Source organism: Haemaphysalis longicornis, unplaced genomic scaffold (genome assembly GCF_048455015.1).
Source record: "Haemaphysalis longicornis isolate Haplotype H1 unplaced genomic scaffold, Haemaphysalis longicornis Haplotype H1 scaffold_1, whole genome shotgun sequence".
Classification (NCBI taxonomy): domain Eukaryota; kingdom Metazoa; phylum Arthropoda; class Arachnida; order Ixodida; family Ixodidae; genus Haemaphysalis; species Haemaphysalis longicornis.
Window position 1 is genome coordinate 320,542,880 of NW_027526203.1, and position 17,627 is coordinate 320,560,506.

The 17,627-nt window shown below is 47.7% G+C and overlaps 1 protein-coding gene across 1 annotated transcript in view; it reads left to right on the forward strand.

Moving 5' to 3' along the window:
- Positions 1–16,618: 16,618 nt before the first annotated feature.
- LOC144159544 (nose resistant to fluoxetine protein 6-like) overlaps positions 16,619–17,627 on the forward strand; it is a 129,998-nt gene continuing 128,989 nt past the window's right edge. Inside the window, exon 1 of the mRNA XM_077691112.1 lies at positions 16,619–16,907. Coding sequence (XP_077547238.1) covers positions 16,619–16,907 — 289 coding nt within the window. The remainder of the gene's footprint in view (positions 16,908–17,627) is intronic.

Sequence of the window (17,627 nt, forward strand, 5' to 3'; positions counted from 1 at the left end):
GAAATACCAACGACACCGATCGCCTGGAGACAAATTCATGGGCGGAATCGGCAGTTCAAATGCTGAAGAGTTTCTTCTTGCTTTTGTTTCTGGCAAGCCTGTCGCCTATATGTGCCGCCATAGAAAAACCAAATGCGAGAGCTAGAACAAGCACGCGTAAAGTAATCGCGCAAGACCCAGAAATCGTAATCATTGCTGTATTTCACAGTCATAATGACTAAGTAGACTATAAGGATTTCTTTTTGTTTGTTAATTTTTATAGTACTCGACAGTCAACAATAAAAATCATGCACTGCTTACTTTTGTGCAATAAAGCTCGCGCCCATAGGGTACCATTCTTCTTAAAACATTAATTTCGCACTGTACACCACCGAACCATATTCTCCCTGATCAGGAAACTCCCTATAAACGAAATATATTTTTCGGTCCCCTGAGGTTCCGTTTTGCGAGAGCCTCCTGAATCTAGGAACATCGCCGTCACAGCACAGTCACTAACTGTTGCAACGGGAAGTGAAGTAAATAATGCAAATCGTGGTCGGACTTGAGGGAGGGCGTTCTGTGCGGTCGACCTATTCATCTCTGGTATATAGAATGGCGTCAATAAAACTGCAGTCTGCACACAGCATGTAGCCGGTCGGCTAAGGGTCTTCGTTTGCAAATATAGCGTCGTTACTCTTCACAGTAATTTACTGACCCGCAGTACTCTCTTTTTGGCGATTAATCCTCAAAAGAGGAGACTGCAGGCGTGAAGGTTTAAGTGGAACAGAAAATGCTCGCTTTTTAAAGTAAAGCTTTATACCTCTACCAGCCAATGGTTCTTTACAGGCTGTCCAGCGAGTCATCGTGGCGCTGGCCAGGCAGGAGGACCCCGGCGACCCGGTGACGGGGAGCGGAGGACCCCTAGCTGGGTTGGCTACATCTGCGGTGACGACTCCGGCCAAGTCATGAAGACCTAGCAATAGGACTTCATTCGCAGGCCCCAAAGAAGTTTTTCCAATCCAATCCAATTCGCAGCGTTCGGGACAATAAACTCCCACGCGGCGAAGGCGGGGGGAGGGGGGGCGGAAGGTTTTACTCACTGAGCACACTGTATATGGTGCGGCGAATTTACCCAGCGTTCCCCGCGCGCAGGTGCCTGCTCGCCGGCGGGCGCGTCGGCGGTACGGTTTTGTTGTCTACTTTAGCGGCGGTTGTTTTGGGCCCGCTTTGGCGCAGTTTCGCGTCCATTGCGCGCTTCATTCGCACGACTTGACAGCACCACAGCACCTCCTGGGTAACCCGGACCCGACGGAGTTAAGGGGTCGTACAGCAAAGATACGTCGTTAAGGATTGGTTTGAAGGGCGGAAAAATAAAATGTAGAGACCTCATACAAACATCCGGCCGCTAGAGAAACGCTACCCTTTGGGCACTGCTTGCCACGAATGGGAATCCGTTTTCTGAATTGATAAATACCAATTCGGTTGTGTTTTAAGAGGTACTACAAAAGGCGGAAGGAGCAACTGGTCCTGATAAATAGCGATTATAAAAGTTCCCTCAGCTGTCTCGCAATTCTCAAACTTGCTAAACTAACCAGTTTAAATCACTATAAACGGGAATGACTAAGCTGACATGCCGAATTGTTTCGGTGTCTGCGCTTGCGTCGCGGAGTGGTGTAGCCCCAAGCTAGCAAATCAGGATGGCTAGGTTCCGCTGTCTCACCCTTCGAAAGATGCTCCTCTCCGTTTTCTCCCACTTCCGACTCCCGGCCGGGCTACATCGACGGCGGCGTCCACCGTTATAGCCCAGCCGTGGCCGACACTCCTGCGTTCGGGACGCCGCCCCGCGAATTCCAGCTAACGGCTGGCAGAATCTCTGGCTCCGCTCTTTGTAGAGCCATGTGTGTGAATTCAAGTGACGTCGCATGGGCAATTGTTGTGGGTGTCGTTTAAAGCTTTGCTTTCCAACCACCTTCATAGCATGGATTGGAGCCATTTTTTTAGATGCGACTGCATCTCATTCACTCGCCTTGTCCCTGCATCCGGCGTCGGCGTTGTTGTCGGCGTCCGCCCCTCCCCCATTCTCCTCGCCGCGTGAGCTGCGCTCTCCGCCGCTCACCCCCTCTCCTTTCTGATAGCGAACACTCCCTCGCGAGGGACATTGGATTGGATTCGAATGGATTGGATTGGATTGGCTTGGCTTGGCTTGGCTTGGCTTGGCTTGGATTTGGATTGGATTGGATTAAAGTGGATTGTGTTGGATTGTGTTGCTTGATAGCCGCGGCAGACGCACTGGCGCCGGCGCGTCCCCTCACCGTTATGCGCGCTATAAAACGCGGTGCCTGCGCCGCTCCGCTTCATCGCTCCAGCGCCGTTCCTCCGCTGTCCAACGCTGCAACATGAACCCCCTATGCGTCGCATCTACACAGGGGTTCCCGCGAGGGGAGCTGGGAGATTTTTTACATGCTGCAGCAGGGTGGCGAGTTGGGCGAGTTGGTGTACTTGCATCTTGGGGAACAGCGCGAACTAACAGGGACACAAAAAGAAAGAAGTGGACAGGACTAGCGCTGGACAGGACTAGCGCTAGTCCTGTCCACTTCTTTCTTTTTGTGTCCCTGTTAGTTCGCGCTGTTCCCCAAGATGTTTTTACATGCTGTCTGGCTGAAGGCGCGTCACAAAGGACTCATTTCCTTTCTATGCGAAGTTCATAATGAATATCTCAGTTAACTTCCCCTTCAGGGGTCTTTATCCCACCTTTCCACTTTCGTTTCCATTTTCTCTCTTTACGATTTCTAGTCATATCGGTGATATTTAACCAACTTAGGCGTTCAGATATATAGCATAAAGGACTTCCGTCAGAACAACAAGGTTTGTCTTTTATCATGTTCGTTTTCTTTTTTTCTTTTTTTACTTTTGAGCCAATCGATTTAGCAAACGAAGCTCCCGTTCAAGCCTTCGTAGTGATTTTAATGTAACAGTGCCTTGCAGCGCCTGACCAACCAAAACATCTCAGGATTTCTGGTTCCCAAAAGTGCAGTCTTTTACCAGGGAATTTCATCTGCAACAAAACCATGGAAAAGCGTCGGATTCGAAACAATGATAAAGGAAGCATGCAAGACATATTCCGTTACGCGTACGCTCTTATTGGCGGGCATCATGAGCCCTCGACCTCATCATTCCGACCTCAACCTGAAACCTAAACTTCACCTTATGAGAAGATGCACGAAGCTGAGATCCCGTGAGTGTGTAAGGTAAGGGGTTTCAACGTTCACATGAGCCCACAAGTTCGATGTTGAGGCTGGCTAAAGTTGGAGCTGATATGTAAGTAAGGTCCAAGATACATACCTTCCTCTGTGAGCACTTTTCAGTGATGTTGCGATTGTTACCGCACAGATCTGAATTAATCGCATATTTCGAAAAGCCACACATATATAGAGTGAGGTTTGGCAAAATGTACGCCCAATGTGTTTAAATAAGTATTCTCTTCAACTATTCGCTTCAACGAGAAGCAAATGGTCCTTCAGATAAACGATTAGCGTTCTGCCAAATGAGCCACTTTTGTATTACGAAGCCAAAAGGCGGCAAAGTGTATTCGGGGAATATTGTGGCAGTTAGTTGAAGAACCAGTGTTTGGAACAGTCATGTAGCCAGCCATAGAAACATCTAGAAGCCTCAGCCAGACGAATAATGAATCTTCTCCCCGAGTTTTGGGATTACGAAGGAATTTTGGATTTGGAACGAATTATGAAGAAACGAAGGCCGCATATACCTTGGTCCTCGACGTTGAGCCCACGGTGTCACCGGCCAAGTTCGTCTCGCAGCTCGTCGCACAGCCACTGCGAGGTCCTCTTCGGGAGTCCTAATGTTTCTGCAGGCATTTCGAACTGGTCAAAAATATTTCTGCCCCTCCTTTTTTACCGGCGAGCCAACAGCAACGCCAACCAGTACGTTCATAGTAGAACGGACAAATCGTCTTCTCCAAGAAGCCGCGGCTCAACGCAGTTGAGCCGTGGCTTCTCGGAGCAGACGATTTGGAGCGGACGATCTCGGAGCTCCACCATGATTGCGTTGCGCCGCATCCAGGTGTTCGCTTTTAGCCAGTCAAGGTTCGCTCAAAACGGACACTTTTGAAACGGACACCAAACGGACAAAACTTCAGAACACCGCCCCAGATCTCAGCTTCGTTCCTGTTTAGATACGGTGAGGTTCCTGGTTGAGGTCGGCATGATGAGGTCGAAGGCTCATGATGACCGCCAATAAGAACACACGTTTAACTGGATGGGTCCAGCATGCTTCCGTCTTCATTGTTTCGAATCCAATGTTTTTTTTTTTCATGTTTTTTGTTGCAGATGAAATTCCTCCTAAAGGCAACACTTTGGGAAGCAGCAAACGTGAGGTGTTGTCGGTTCGTCAGGCGCTTCAAGGCACTGTTACCTACAAATCACTACAGAGGCTTTAGCGGGAGGTTCGCCTACTAAATTGATTGGCTCAAAAGTAAAAACCTGGCTCCAATCCACGCTGCTAAGGGGGTTGGAAAGCAAAGCTTTCAACGACACCCACAGCAATTGCCCATGCGACGTCACTTCAATTCACACACGTGGCTCTATAGAGAGTGGAACGAGATTCTGCCAGCCATTACTTGGAATTCGCGTGGGCGGGTCCCGAACACAGCAGCGTCGGCCACGGCCGGGCTAGAGCGGTAGACGCCGCCGCCGTAGCCGGCCGTGTGTCGGCTGAAAGAAAATGGAGAGGACCGTCTTTCGAAGGATGAGACAGCAAACCTAGCCATCCTGATGTGCTAGCTCGGGGCTACACCACCGCGCAAAACAAGCGTAGACACCGAAACAATTCTGCATGTGAGCTTAGTGACTCCCATACCGATTTAAACTAGTTAGTTTGGTAACTTTGAGAATTGCGAGAAAGCTGATTGAACTTTCATAATCGCTATTTGTCACGACCAGTTGCTCCTTCCGCCTTTTGTAATACCTCTTAAAACACAACCGAATTGGTATTCATCAATTTAGAAAACATATTCCCATTCATGGCAAGCAGTTCCCAAAAGGGATCGTTTCACTAGCGGCCAGATGTCTGTATGTGGTCTCTACATTTTGTTTTCCCGCCCTTCAAACCGGTCCTTAACGTATCTGCCGTACGACCACTTCATTCCGTCGGGTCTGGATACCCGGGAGGTGCTGTCGAACAAGTTAATCAAGTCGTATGAAGGAAGCGCGCAATGGACACGAAGCTGGGCCAAAACAGGCCCAAAACAACCGTCGCTAAATCAGACGACAAAGGCGTACCGCCGACGCACTCGCCGGCGAGCAGACACCTCCGCACGGGGAACGCTGTGTAAATTCGCCGCGCCATCTACTGTGTGTTCCGTGAGTGTAACCTTCCACCCCTCTCACTCCCCCCTCCCCCCCCCTGCCGCCGCCTCAGCCGCGTGGGACTTTATTGTCCGCACGCCGTGAAAGAACCGTTGGCTGATAGAGGTAGAAAGCTTTGCTTTACTAAGAAAACGAACATGATAAAATATGCGTGTGTTAATGAACTTTCCCTATAATCTCAACTCCCGCCACCTTGCATAGCAAGTTTTGCGGCTGGCATTGCTTACATCGCAAGCTCATTAAAGTGTTTTGATGCGAAAGCATTAAATGGCCCATTGAGTGGAAAAGCCGAAGTTCGGCGCTCAGTGACCGTTGCAGTGGAATGGCTTATGAAACCCCCGCGACCGCGCAGTATTTCATAGCACGAAGGAAATGATCGCGCTGCTAGGTATTGCCATTGGCTGCTACGTGTACGGTAGCGCATAAAACGTAAAAGAGCGCGCGCTTCTGTAACACCTAGTTCGCGTCACTACGTAATCCTGTCCTTATGCACCTACATCGTCGGCGGCCGCAACTTCTGCTGTAGCGAAACATCCCTTGTCAACGCCAGTACACTGCAGATACCCCTTAGAAAACCCCGAAAACATTACTGGCAGCGCAAAACTTGAAGGAACACGCAGCGGCGTTCGATTGTACAGACATGATCAAAAGTTTACGGACGAGGAAAATGGCAATTTTAGGTTATTTCTCTTCCGGTAGCAGCCCGACAAACTGCCGCGTGCATGTGAGACGTCGTATGGTTAATGAAGTAATGAAAAGTGTGGTACATAGTACCCCGGGCTGCCGCGCGGCAGAGAAATAACCCATAATTGCTGCTTTCGTGGTCCGTAAACTTTTGATCGTGGGTGTACATTATTGCTTTCGCATTCGCAACTGATAAGGAGTGCTTATCGGTGTCCCCACAGTTTTTCTCACTTAAAATAGATTAATTAATTAGAGATAAACAACTAATTTATGCACCTGAAGTTGAGGTGAAGTCATGGATGAGGCGAGGTTGATTGCGAAGTCACGTTGAGATGCTGTGTGCGATGTTCAATCTATGTTGAGTTCAGGTTGCTTAAAGCTGAATGGTGAGGTTGAGGTGGACGTGAAAATGTCGAAGTAAAAAAAAGGCAATGGTCTACTTCCATTTATTAGTTAGAGCCTGCGTTTTAGGGACAATTTACTATTTGCAAATATAGCAACAAGAAACAATTATTCATTGCATTTTTTTATTTATAGCATTACCAATACAAAGACGCTTCTCAACAAGAAACTTCGACTGATGAAGAATCAGGCATGGCAAATTTTGAATTTTATTTATTTATTTATTTATTTATTTATTTATTTATTTATTTATTTATTTATTTATTTATTTATTTATTTATTTATTTATACTACAATCTCCACCAGGGATTTTGACAAGATTGTACGGATATATTCGTTAGAAAAAATACAGTGAGGCAAGAATCCCTACTATCATGGCATCACTGTTGTATATTAAGCGACACTTGATTGAAACACTGGCAAGAATGGCACAGACACTTCATTATTGGACAGGTATTGGCATAGAGTTTCTCAATATCACCTAGAGAGGAAAGTGTCGCTGCGATCGCACGCAGACATGGGAATTGTGGGTAGTGTGCGAATCGAATTGGCAGCAAGTGGCTAGTACAAAGGGCAATGGATTAGGCTTCTCGGCTCGGAAGTGCTTGTTAGTTGTGTTTTCGGTATGCTTTTCCGTTTTCGGGATGCCACTTTCTGGCATTCAATGGCTATCACAGATACGTCTAAATAACAGCGTGATTAGCACTTAACGCATGTGCTCGCGTTAGCGGCGAGTTTCTTAAGATGAAGGGGTGACCACATGCAGTAACGGTGACAAGCGACGCCGAAAACGTAACTCAAAAGGTACAACAGCAGAGTGCACTGGGTGACAGCGACAAGCGAAAAAAATTAATACACTGCCTCCAATGTCCTCCGTCGCCGTCGCTCGTCGCTACAGTTCACTGTATCGCCGCTGCCGCTCGCTTGTGGGCTGCTTCTGGCCAGCAAAAAGCGAGCGAAGGCCCCACCAGGTAGCACAGGACTGTTCGGCCTAAAACAGGCCGGTTTACTTTGGCCGGTGATTTTCTGTCCGGCCGTTTTCCGGCAGCCATGTTCGGCCCATGTCCAAATGTGGGCCTTTTGGCCGTATACGGCCGTACTCCCATGGCTGTCCAACGGCCAGTGTCCGTCGGCCAGTCGACCGGCTTACGGTCATACGGCCAGATCCCAGCCGTAGGGCTCCGGCCATTCCAAAGCCACCCGTGTACGGCCGAAGTACGTCCGCCGGAGGACAGCCGAAATGCGGTCGTCGGATTCCAGCCGGACTACAGCTACCGGAAATACGGCCGTGCTACGGGCATTGGAGTTCAGCCACAGTACGTTAGCTGTACTCAGGCCGGTCACTGCATGTCGCGCAAGCAGATGACTCATTCGCGCAGTGCAGAAGCAGCACAAACCCAGCATTTTGGGTCCAATGCAGCCACATCAAAGTGAGCTGACGCGCAACCACCAGCAGTCAAGCTTTCATCGCAGCCTTGCTTAATTACCAGCCTCAGTTGACAGCAAAATTCATTTATTAAACAGTGCTCACAAATTGTCGTTCCTTTATTTGCTGTGCCTCATTTACTGCCGAACACAGAAAATATTCAGTTCTTTGTAGAGCTTGAATAGATGTATTGTCCAGGACCTGATATCCTCTGTGGGGCGGCTTACCTGTAATAAACGTGGAAAGAGGAGGGGGGGGGGGGGGGGGGGGGGGGGGGCGGAGGGCGCATACTTTAGTGGGTTGAATTTCAGAGAGATCAATTGCGCCGCTTTTAGCCAATTTCTTTTAGGGCAATATTCCGGAACACTTTCATGCTATGACTACATAAACTATTTTTATAACAGTTGCTTGACCAATTTTGATGTATATAAAACCGGCGTGAATGCCTTTACGAAGCGTTTTGATTCTCAACAAAACACTTAGGAGCATTTAATATAACTCCTTCACAAAAAAGTATGTCCAGTTTTTGCCCATTTTTCTTGCAAAGACATTTTCTACTCGATCAACGTTTCTGGTGATCTTGCGCAGGGCTGATCCTAAGAAGGAGCGAACAAGTACTTTCATTTTCAATCTATTTTAATGTTGTTTTCATGATTATACGTCCACACCACTTAGTCCAAAAGAGCTTAATTTTCTTCTAATGTCATACTACGTTCAAAAAATTCTAGACCCGTCGCGAATGACGCCCTGCTTCAGGTGGCTGCAGTTGTATCCCTTTGTGTTCACGCAAGGAAAGGCGTAAAATTAGAGTTACATAATTTGTTTCAAACCAATAACATAGCAATGGTAGCATACATACAGGAAACCTTGCATACTGCAACGAATAGGGCAATAAATATTTTATTGGTCAAGGTTGAATGTGTAGGGTTCTCAACCCATCGGAGGCAAACTTGCGCCTCTGGAAGTTTATTTACTTATTTATTTATTTATTTATTTTACTTTATTTGTTTATTTATTCATTGTTTTATTTATTTATTTCTTTATTTATTTATTTATTTATTTGATGCCTGCTTGCCTTTGCATGCATTACAGAAGGGAGATACATAACACTAATCATTATATGAGACAAAATAATAAAATAATTCTACAAAGCGCGCTGAAAATCGTCAATATAAACAGTTAATGCAATCATACGTCGAAGATAATTACACTGCAGTATTGATGTAAAATAAAATGAATCGCGCAAGGCGTCACCTTTAAAGGAAAGTTAATAATTGGCTTTAACCTAGCGGTCCCACTTTGCGATATGTAGAATGGCGCTTGGACATACTTCTCCCCTTCTACAACAGTTTTCGAATGATAGATATTACGAAAAAAGTTCAACCTGTGGTTTCATCTGTGATCTTTCACGTCCTGCCATTTCAGTTTACTTTTACTTTCTCTCATGCTAAGTTGAGCGTGCCAATTACCTATATCAATCGCACTGACATATTCTGTATGTTTTCGAGCGTATCAACGAGATCTTGGTGTAGGGATCCACGAAAACACATGCGTACTCCAAGATTGAGCGCACATGCGTGAAATACGGTTGTTCTTTTCAGTTAGATGGAGGTTCACTGAAATTTCGTCTCAGAAAGCCAAAAACATATGCAGCCGTAACTTTTATGGTGTGAACCTGCCTATTTAACCTCTAACCACTCCCTAAATAAACTCTTAGGTATTTATATTCCTCGGCCGTTGTCACAGCAGCATAATTTACGGTATACGTATCCAATTGGAATGAAGGTTTTCTTGGGAAGGTGGCGTTAACACACTGTTTAACATCCAAAAACTTTTCTGAATCAGCACACCAGGATGTTATTAAATTCGAATAAAGCTGCAGGTATACGGAATCGCGTTCATTCGCTATAGTCCGGTTAACTACACAGTACTTTTGAACAAAGCTATAGGGCCAATAGTAATAACAATGCAAAAACCGATTCATTCAGTCCATAGGATGAAATGTACTACGCAGAGGGTGATATGCAACACCATCATTTGCTTTTTTGCAGTCCAAGAATATACAGTCAACCACTTTAAGCTTATCTATTGCAAGAGCCCAATAGTGCGTGAACTCAACAATCTGCGTTGAGCAAGAAAATCCTGACAAAAACCGTGTTTGCTAGGATGCTGGCGATTATGTTTACCCAAATGAGTCATATCCCAACAGTAGCTAAGCTCACCTTCAAACATCGGAACTAAATTAACAGCTAGGCTTCGTCAGTGACAAGGCTCTGTTGTTATCGCAAGTTTAAAATAATTTTTTTTCTAAATAGGCAGTCGTAAAATCCCCTGAAGTAACATATAGTGCAGGGCATGAAGTTGATCCTACCAATGCACGAGCGAGTCTCTTCTACGTTTATCACCAACAACATAGTGCAACATTGCTTGCCTTAGTTTAATTGTAAGAAAATAAATTGCGCTTTTGCTCGCACTTGCCTTTTTTGGTGGGGAGTCCTTGACATGGTGGCGGTTTAGTTCCTGCGTGGTGGCCGCTTGCTCGACGCCCTTGAAGGCCAGTTATTTAGGTGAACCATCTCCATCTCAGATCGGACATCTCTGGCGGGTCGATGTCTCCAATGCTCTCCATTTCTTGAGCGGGCGAATAGCCTCGAGCTGATACGTCGACGAAGCCGGCGGCAGAGGCGTGGTAGCGGCGATGACTGGCGAGGCTTAGCTCACCCGTCGGTGTGGCACACTCTTCTTGTGGCAATAAATGACATTTCGATGGCCTAAAAGGTTCCCTGCTAATGTCCAGTGAGTCCTTGTACCTTGCCCGTTCACCGAGAACACTCATTATTGTTTGACAAACGATGTTCGTTCATTTAAAACGTAGAAACACGGAGCGGATGAAAAACGCGTCCCCGTCGTTCGGCTCCTTAACGGCTTTTTCTCCCCCCAGGAAAAAACCGGTCGGTCTCCTTCCAAACACGTCTGTGCATGAATTCTCGGCGCCCAGGCGCGAGCCGTTGTTCGGCTGTATGCCGTTTGCCGAAAAAATGACGTATAACCAGATACCTTACATGGGCCGGTCTCCTCTTGAACACCGGTTGCCAAATATTCTGTGGCCATTCGCTTGCCGTAATTCGGCCGAGGACAGCTAACCGAATGAAAAACGTATATTCTGGGGCCGTACGTCCGCCGGATGCGCGGTTCACCGTTGAAACAACGAATGCACGGCAGCCGCGCTCCGGCCGGTCTCCTTTCGAACACCAACTGCCGCAAGAATACGCATATTCTGTGGCCGGTCGCTTGCCCTGCTTCGGCCGATTACCGCTTCCCGAAGAAAAAACGGATGCCCTAAGGCCGTAGTTCGGCCGTTCTCTTTCTCAACATCGGCAGCCGTAAGAGAACTGAATATCTGGCAGCCGGTTAGCTGCCGTTGTGCGTCCGAACACGGGCGGACGGAAAAATGCCGAAGTGCTGGTTGCCGAATGTTGGCCGTTCAACGCATGATCAGTGGCTGCCAGAACCTGGATGCTGGCCGGACATGCCAGAAAGCGGCCATAGACGGGCCGGTCTTGGGGCACACTTTCTGTGCCGCTTGCCGCCGCCGCCCACACTACAGCCACAAAATGAGCTACACTAGCCCACACTATCCGTTTTCTGCACACATTCAGTTACGATTTTCGCATCGCTCGTCGCCGCCGCTGCGTTTACTTACTCTTTGAAGCATGCACTGCCTTGGCCAGGCGACATACATAGCTACTCGACAAGCCAGTATTTATTTGCCATTTAACGAATTCATGAAATTTCATAATGCTTTCGCGCGTGCTTGAAGACTTACTTGCGGTAATAGGCTCCGCCTCTAAGTTTATTTATATCTGCCTGGACAAAGCAAATCAATACGACGCGATTTCATCATTCTTGCATCTCTATGTTGCATCTGCTTCGCCTGCCAAAACGCGTAGCATACGATAATGACACTGTATTGAGACGAAGCAAGAACACAGTTTAGGACAACCTAAATATTTTTATCAGCTTAATATTACACAAAATCAAAGAAAACCTCATCCAGTTTGGAGTATGTAATAATTTAAAAATTTATCCGGGAACGCCCGCTGTATCTGGCGGCGTGAGCCATATGCAGGACTCTTGTTTTGGTTTTCTTTCTAACCCTTCAATTCAGTTCTTAATTTAAGCACTGGAACAGAGCATTTTATACAAAGTAAAACTTGTTAACAGCGGCACTTTTGGCAGCACTTTGTTAAACAAAAACTCAATTTGCGTAGCCACAAAGTCGTTGCCGGCCATGCCACGCCGAACTACCGGCCGAACTACACACTATGGCGGCACTCATGGAGGCGTAGAGCGCCTTCGCCCAATCACGTTGCCGCTAGCGCCAGATTCCACTCTAGGTGAGTTAGTGAGAAACTCTGTGGGTATTGGAGGAAAGCAAACAGGCTACAGAGGGTACCTCTTTTTACAGCGGAGCTGTTATAGGCTAACTCCCCCGTTTTTCTGAGTCCGTAGGACGACGAAAGCCGCTCGTTTTTTCGTCCCCAGTGCCTTGTTCTCCGCACTCGCCGTGACTGACCGCACTTGTCCTCTCGCACTGTATGCCCAACCTCTCCCTTCGGCCGTCGTTCGCCTCTGGCGCCTCGTATTTTGATATAAGATGGCGTATATCGCCCCAGAAAAATGCCTTCGCAGCAATGCAGTTGTGTTTAGAAGTGAAACCGACTTTAAGAAGACTTTAAGAATCTAAAGAAGATTAGAATGCTGGTGGACGAAAAGCAGAGAGGGGAATATTGCCTAGGACAGTTACCACCTGTAACAGGAAAAAAAAAGTATTTTGTGCCTAATAAGCTTTTTGTGCCTGCCCTAAGCAGCGCTAGTATTGAACCAAAGTCTAAAACATATGTATCTTAGTCCTTTTTGGTAAGATGACATGTCATCACCCCGATACAAAGGGGAAACCAATAGAAATCATCATCAGTGTAAACTTGGTCATTGTATGCTCATTCGGTGTTGCACAATGAAGCCTACTCATCAAGAAGAAATAGCGAAGACGGTGGAAGGGGACCACCGACGACGATCGGGCCGCGGACGCCCAGCGTTAGCACGATGCCCGTCGGTACACTGAATACTGCGAGGCGGAAAACGCAGGATGTCGGCGTGGCTACAAAGCAGACCTTCCCGAAACATTTCAAACCCCTTTGGCACCCACGGATCCAGCCATGCCTTACCGAAGGAATGAAAAGGACAGAGGCGTAATTGCTGTACTGTATCTGGACGAATTCAGCACGTCCTCTGGCGGGGCTTTACAATCTGAAGCTTAACTCATCTCCCGTGGCCATCAGGCACTTCTTCAAGGACTGACCGCAGATCCGCCTCGCATGCCTCTTTGGAAGACGTTCTTTTTCCCGAACGAGCACTGGATCCCTAGGTGGGGCATACTGCGCCTGTTTTTGAAGGACATATGGGACTCGCGGTGATTTTGGGACTCGCGGATGGTTTTGCACTGCTAAGGGGGATCAATTACCCGCACTCTTCAAGGATAGGCCTGCCTGGTCACTGACAACAATTCACTCATTCACTCGCGCGGTTTCCGGGGGAGGTTTGTGAACAAACAATTCGGTGTCACTTGTGCGGTGTGTGATCGTTTGTGGTTCCCCGGTGACCTCAGTTCCATTGCGACGGTAACCCACAAACAGCCCCGCTCGTCGTCCACCTTCCCAGAGTGTAATAGCACTGAATATTTAACAGCATAGCTGTAAAGCGTTTAGTTACGCCGTGGAGCGTTACCAGAAAAAGCGCAGATCTTCATAAAGCAGAAAAAAGCACTCCGCCTGCTTTAGGTGAGGCTCGAGCTCACGACCTTCAAATTATGAGACTGGCGCGCTGCCTACTGCGCTACCGAGCCGGATATCGCAACGGCAACTACAGTTAAATCTCGATATAACGAATCATGTGGCACCACCGAAAATCGCTGATCATTTTGAAATATAGTTGCAATGAAAAACTGGCGGTTATAAGCCAGTGCTCAAACCTAGGAATGAAAATGACGTACGTTAGCAGTAGACGCGTGTGCAGACAGGCAAACTTTCAAATAAAAATGTTGTGCTCACTTCAAAGCTACTTTATTTGAAGAAAACAGTTATTTTCTTCTCGCGCCTGCAGCACGTATGACCTATAAGGAATGCCTCTACATATTCCCATTGCGTGCGTCATTGCACCGAGCAATGAAAGTGCGGAATTTGTTCATGTGCACGAAAACATCAATGTGCGACACGGCCTCATCTTTTTTTGTGTTCGGTGAACCACAATCGCGTCGTCATCGTCACTAAAGATGATGACTGATCTCGCTTCTTTTTTGCTTTGTCGCTAGCTGCATTCATCTTTAGATCTCGCACAAACTTCGCAGCAAAATCACCCCCAACGAAAAAATACCTGCCTGCGTACATGATTAGCGCGAAGAACGACCGACCGGCCACCGTCACCCAACACAACGACAGAAAAAGAAGGAAAACGCGGAACGGCCTGCTAGGCTACTGCACATCAAACCACAGCTTTGTGGTGGCGCTAGCTGTTGGAACTCGACATGGTGATGGTGATAGCTACTGCGCTCAGAGAATACACAGAGAAACGGTGGTTTCTGTTTCACTCGACTGTTGCGACGCTCTTACTTTTAGCCGAATTCGTAATACAGATGTTCCTCGATTATAATGGGGAAAATAAATTACGTGCGTTATTCTGAAATATGCGCTATATTGAAATTCGCAGTTCTGAGATATTTTTACACTGAAAATATAGGCAATGTGGCGGAGATTCTTGAAATATTCGTAAATTCGAGAAATTCGTTAATGTGGGATTCGTAGTAACGAGATTCGGCTGTAGTGACTACATAAACACGACAATGCATGTCTTTGCAACAACTTTTGAAGGCGTAAATTTAGCAGCAAAGCTGTTGAAGGTTGTAGTTCCGCCGTGGAGCGTTATCAGAAAACTCAGCCCAGCTGAGCGCATGGCATTGTCCAGGCTTTCGCGTGGGTTTGCACCGCGTGAGGAGCTCACAGAAAAATAGAAAGAAAAAATACCGAGCGCACGTAAGCATGCGCCTCGTGAGGAGCGCCCGACGTCGGCCAGCTCGACCTTCGAGAACACTCTGCACAGCGTTCGTGACGTGATCCCTCGCGTGCTGTTCTCCTCGTTAGTTCACGTGCATTTGCGCCTGAAGAGGGGAGCACAGACGCCCGGTTCGCGAATCCGGTTGCCGCGTGTTCTAGTGCGTACTAACGCGGTCCACTTTGAGAGAGATGTGATAGCCTGCGGACTTTTTAAAACGATCCGGGCCTGCCAGTCATGGACAACTATCAGCGGAGGGGTTCGGAAATACGTGTGAGGTGCAACAGCCGGGTCCCCGACGAAGGGAGAGGGGAAGTCAACTCTGCTGTTTCTCCAACCTTGCACCACTAGTGCAAACTGCGCAATTTCTTTTTTCATTTCTTTTCCGCTATGGGTCCTAGTACAGTGCACTATCTTTAGGACGAACTCGGAAGGATCAAGAATTTATTCATTGGGTAGGATATGCGGCGTATTAAAGGGGTTCTCCTACTTATCCGGAAGACATAGGGCCCACAGGCCATATATCTCCTAATGCGTTACTTAAATGCGTTAATTATTCAAACAGCTTTAAGGCAAGCAAGTAATCAGCTCTACATCATTACATTCAGTGGCTTCAAACATGGACATTATTGTTCGATCTATTCCAAATTTGTGGTCATCGTCTGCCGATGCATCTTAAACATGCGGCGACAAATGCTTACATTTTGCTGAACTTTTTTATAAATCATTAAATAATTCGGTGCTGCGGCGCTGCTATCTGAGCGTGACTAATAAGTCACAGCTGAGTGGTGACTTCTCGACTGACTGACTGACTTTGTTCGAGCTGTTCTGATTGATTGATTGATTGATTGATTGATTGATTGATTGATTGATTGATTGATTGATTGATTGATTGATTGATTGATTGATTCCTAACTGCTTCCTTGGACAAGACCATCAGACAGTGGGGCAGGGGCTGTGCCGGGATGGGGCCCATGTAAAACTTGGTGCGCTCAGCTCCCGAAGGAGGTTCCACAGGCTTTCATGATAGAGTTATTGCCAGCCATCGGTGTGTCAGCTCTGGCCTTTGCGTATTACCAAAAATTGATTTCAAGTAGACCGGAAATGGCATAGCTTGTTTTCAAAGAAGCTATCCAGGAACTTTACAATGGATAACTATCAGAGTTCGCCTACTAAGAAATAAAACAATGAGATTTTGCGCTGTGATGCGAAAAGTTCACGAAATGACAACCCGTACAGAGTGTGCCGCAAGCAAACACCCGGGTGTTTTTATTTCTGTTTATCTCACTTCCACGTAAAGGCCACTCGGTTCCTCTGCTGCGCTGCATAACACGCATACCGGAAAAGGGCGAAAAACAAGCACGCCTGCAGCGGGAGAGACAATGCGAAGAAAGTGTGGTCCAGTTGGGCTGAGTTTCGGGTGCCCTCCCCCTGTGCAGGAACTCTCTTCGCTGGCCGCGGCGTCTGCCGGTGGCCCGCTTGTTTTTCCTCCCCTCTCCGCTTTCACCCCAGGACGCTCAGGAGGCTGAAAGGGGGGAAGCGGCGCACTCCTTTCTTGCCAGTCAAAAGCCCTTTTCTCGTAGCGGCCAGCGAGCAGTGTGTCCTCGGATATTTCGGCGAGACAGTGTGACGCGAGATGGCCCGATCGCTGCTCCTCGTCGTTGTGGTCGCGCTGGCCGCGCGGCTCCCGGTCGTCCGTGCCGGGGCCGACGAGCAGGAGGCGACCACCCCAGCGTCGTCGGCCGAGACGTCCACCGTGGAGGACATCGAGCCCATGGTGGCCGAAGCTGTGGCCCAGGCCTTCAAGCTGGGCCTGCCCGTGTTCACGCAGTTCGGCTCCGACCCCAACATCTCCAGCGAGTGCTCGGCCGCGCTCGTCAAGACTATGCTCGCGCTACGACGCATGGAGCCGTGGGCCATACGCAGTGAGTGGGGCGAAAGCCTCCCCTCCAGTGTCCACTCCGGTCTCTGTTCTGTGCTCGGAGTTCGGCACGCGCTCGTGACTTCGCGTGGTGTGTCGTGGATGTGGCTCAGGGGTGACAGAAGCGTGAAGCGGGAAATTTGAAAGTTAGTATTTAGAACGACCCTACAGGCTCATGACGTGCGTCCACTTCCAAAAGTGTTGCGTATTTTGAGTTTTACTAGGGATTTGCACAAATGTCTATGCTTCGGAAACAGGCTTGGGTACAGGCCTGGCTTCCAAAGCATCACAGATGTCTTATTGCTAGGTTTGTGCGGCACAAAGCGAAGAACACGTTTTTTAGCAGTGGTGCTCTAATCGTAGGCCCTGTGTACACAGACTCTTGCTTGACCAGTGGTTTAAACAAAAGTCTGTGCGCCTGACAGTGTCCACATAATGTCTTTACCGTAGTAAATGCCGCCTTTATAACTTTGACACCCGTTGTTCGTACATACATTCATCCACTTTACGGGCAAATGACGAACGTGATTTGCCAATTTTCGTGTTTTCTGTTGACCAGCCATTACCCTCACGTGCCTTTTCTTGATTTTTTACGGTCTACTTGTGCGTTGTTTGATGACAGCAAGTGAGTCCGCGAATTATACCTTCCACAAATATCTACTAAATTTTATTGAAATGAATTACCTCCTGGTACATAGATGACATTGCTCTTTACCGTGATTTG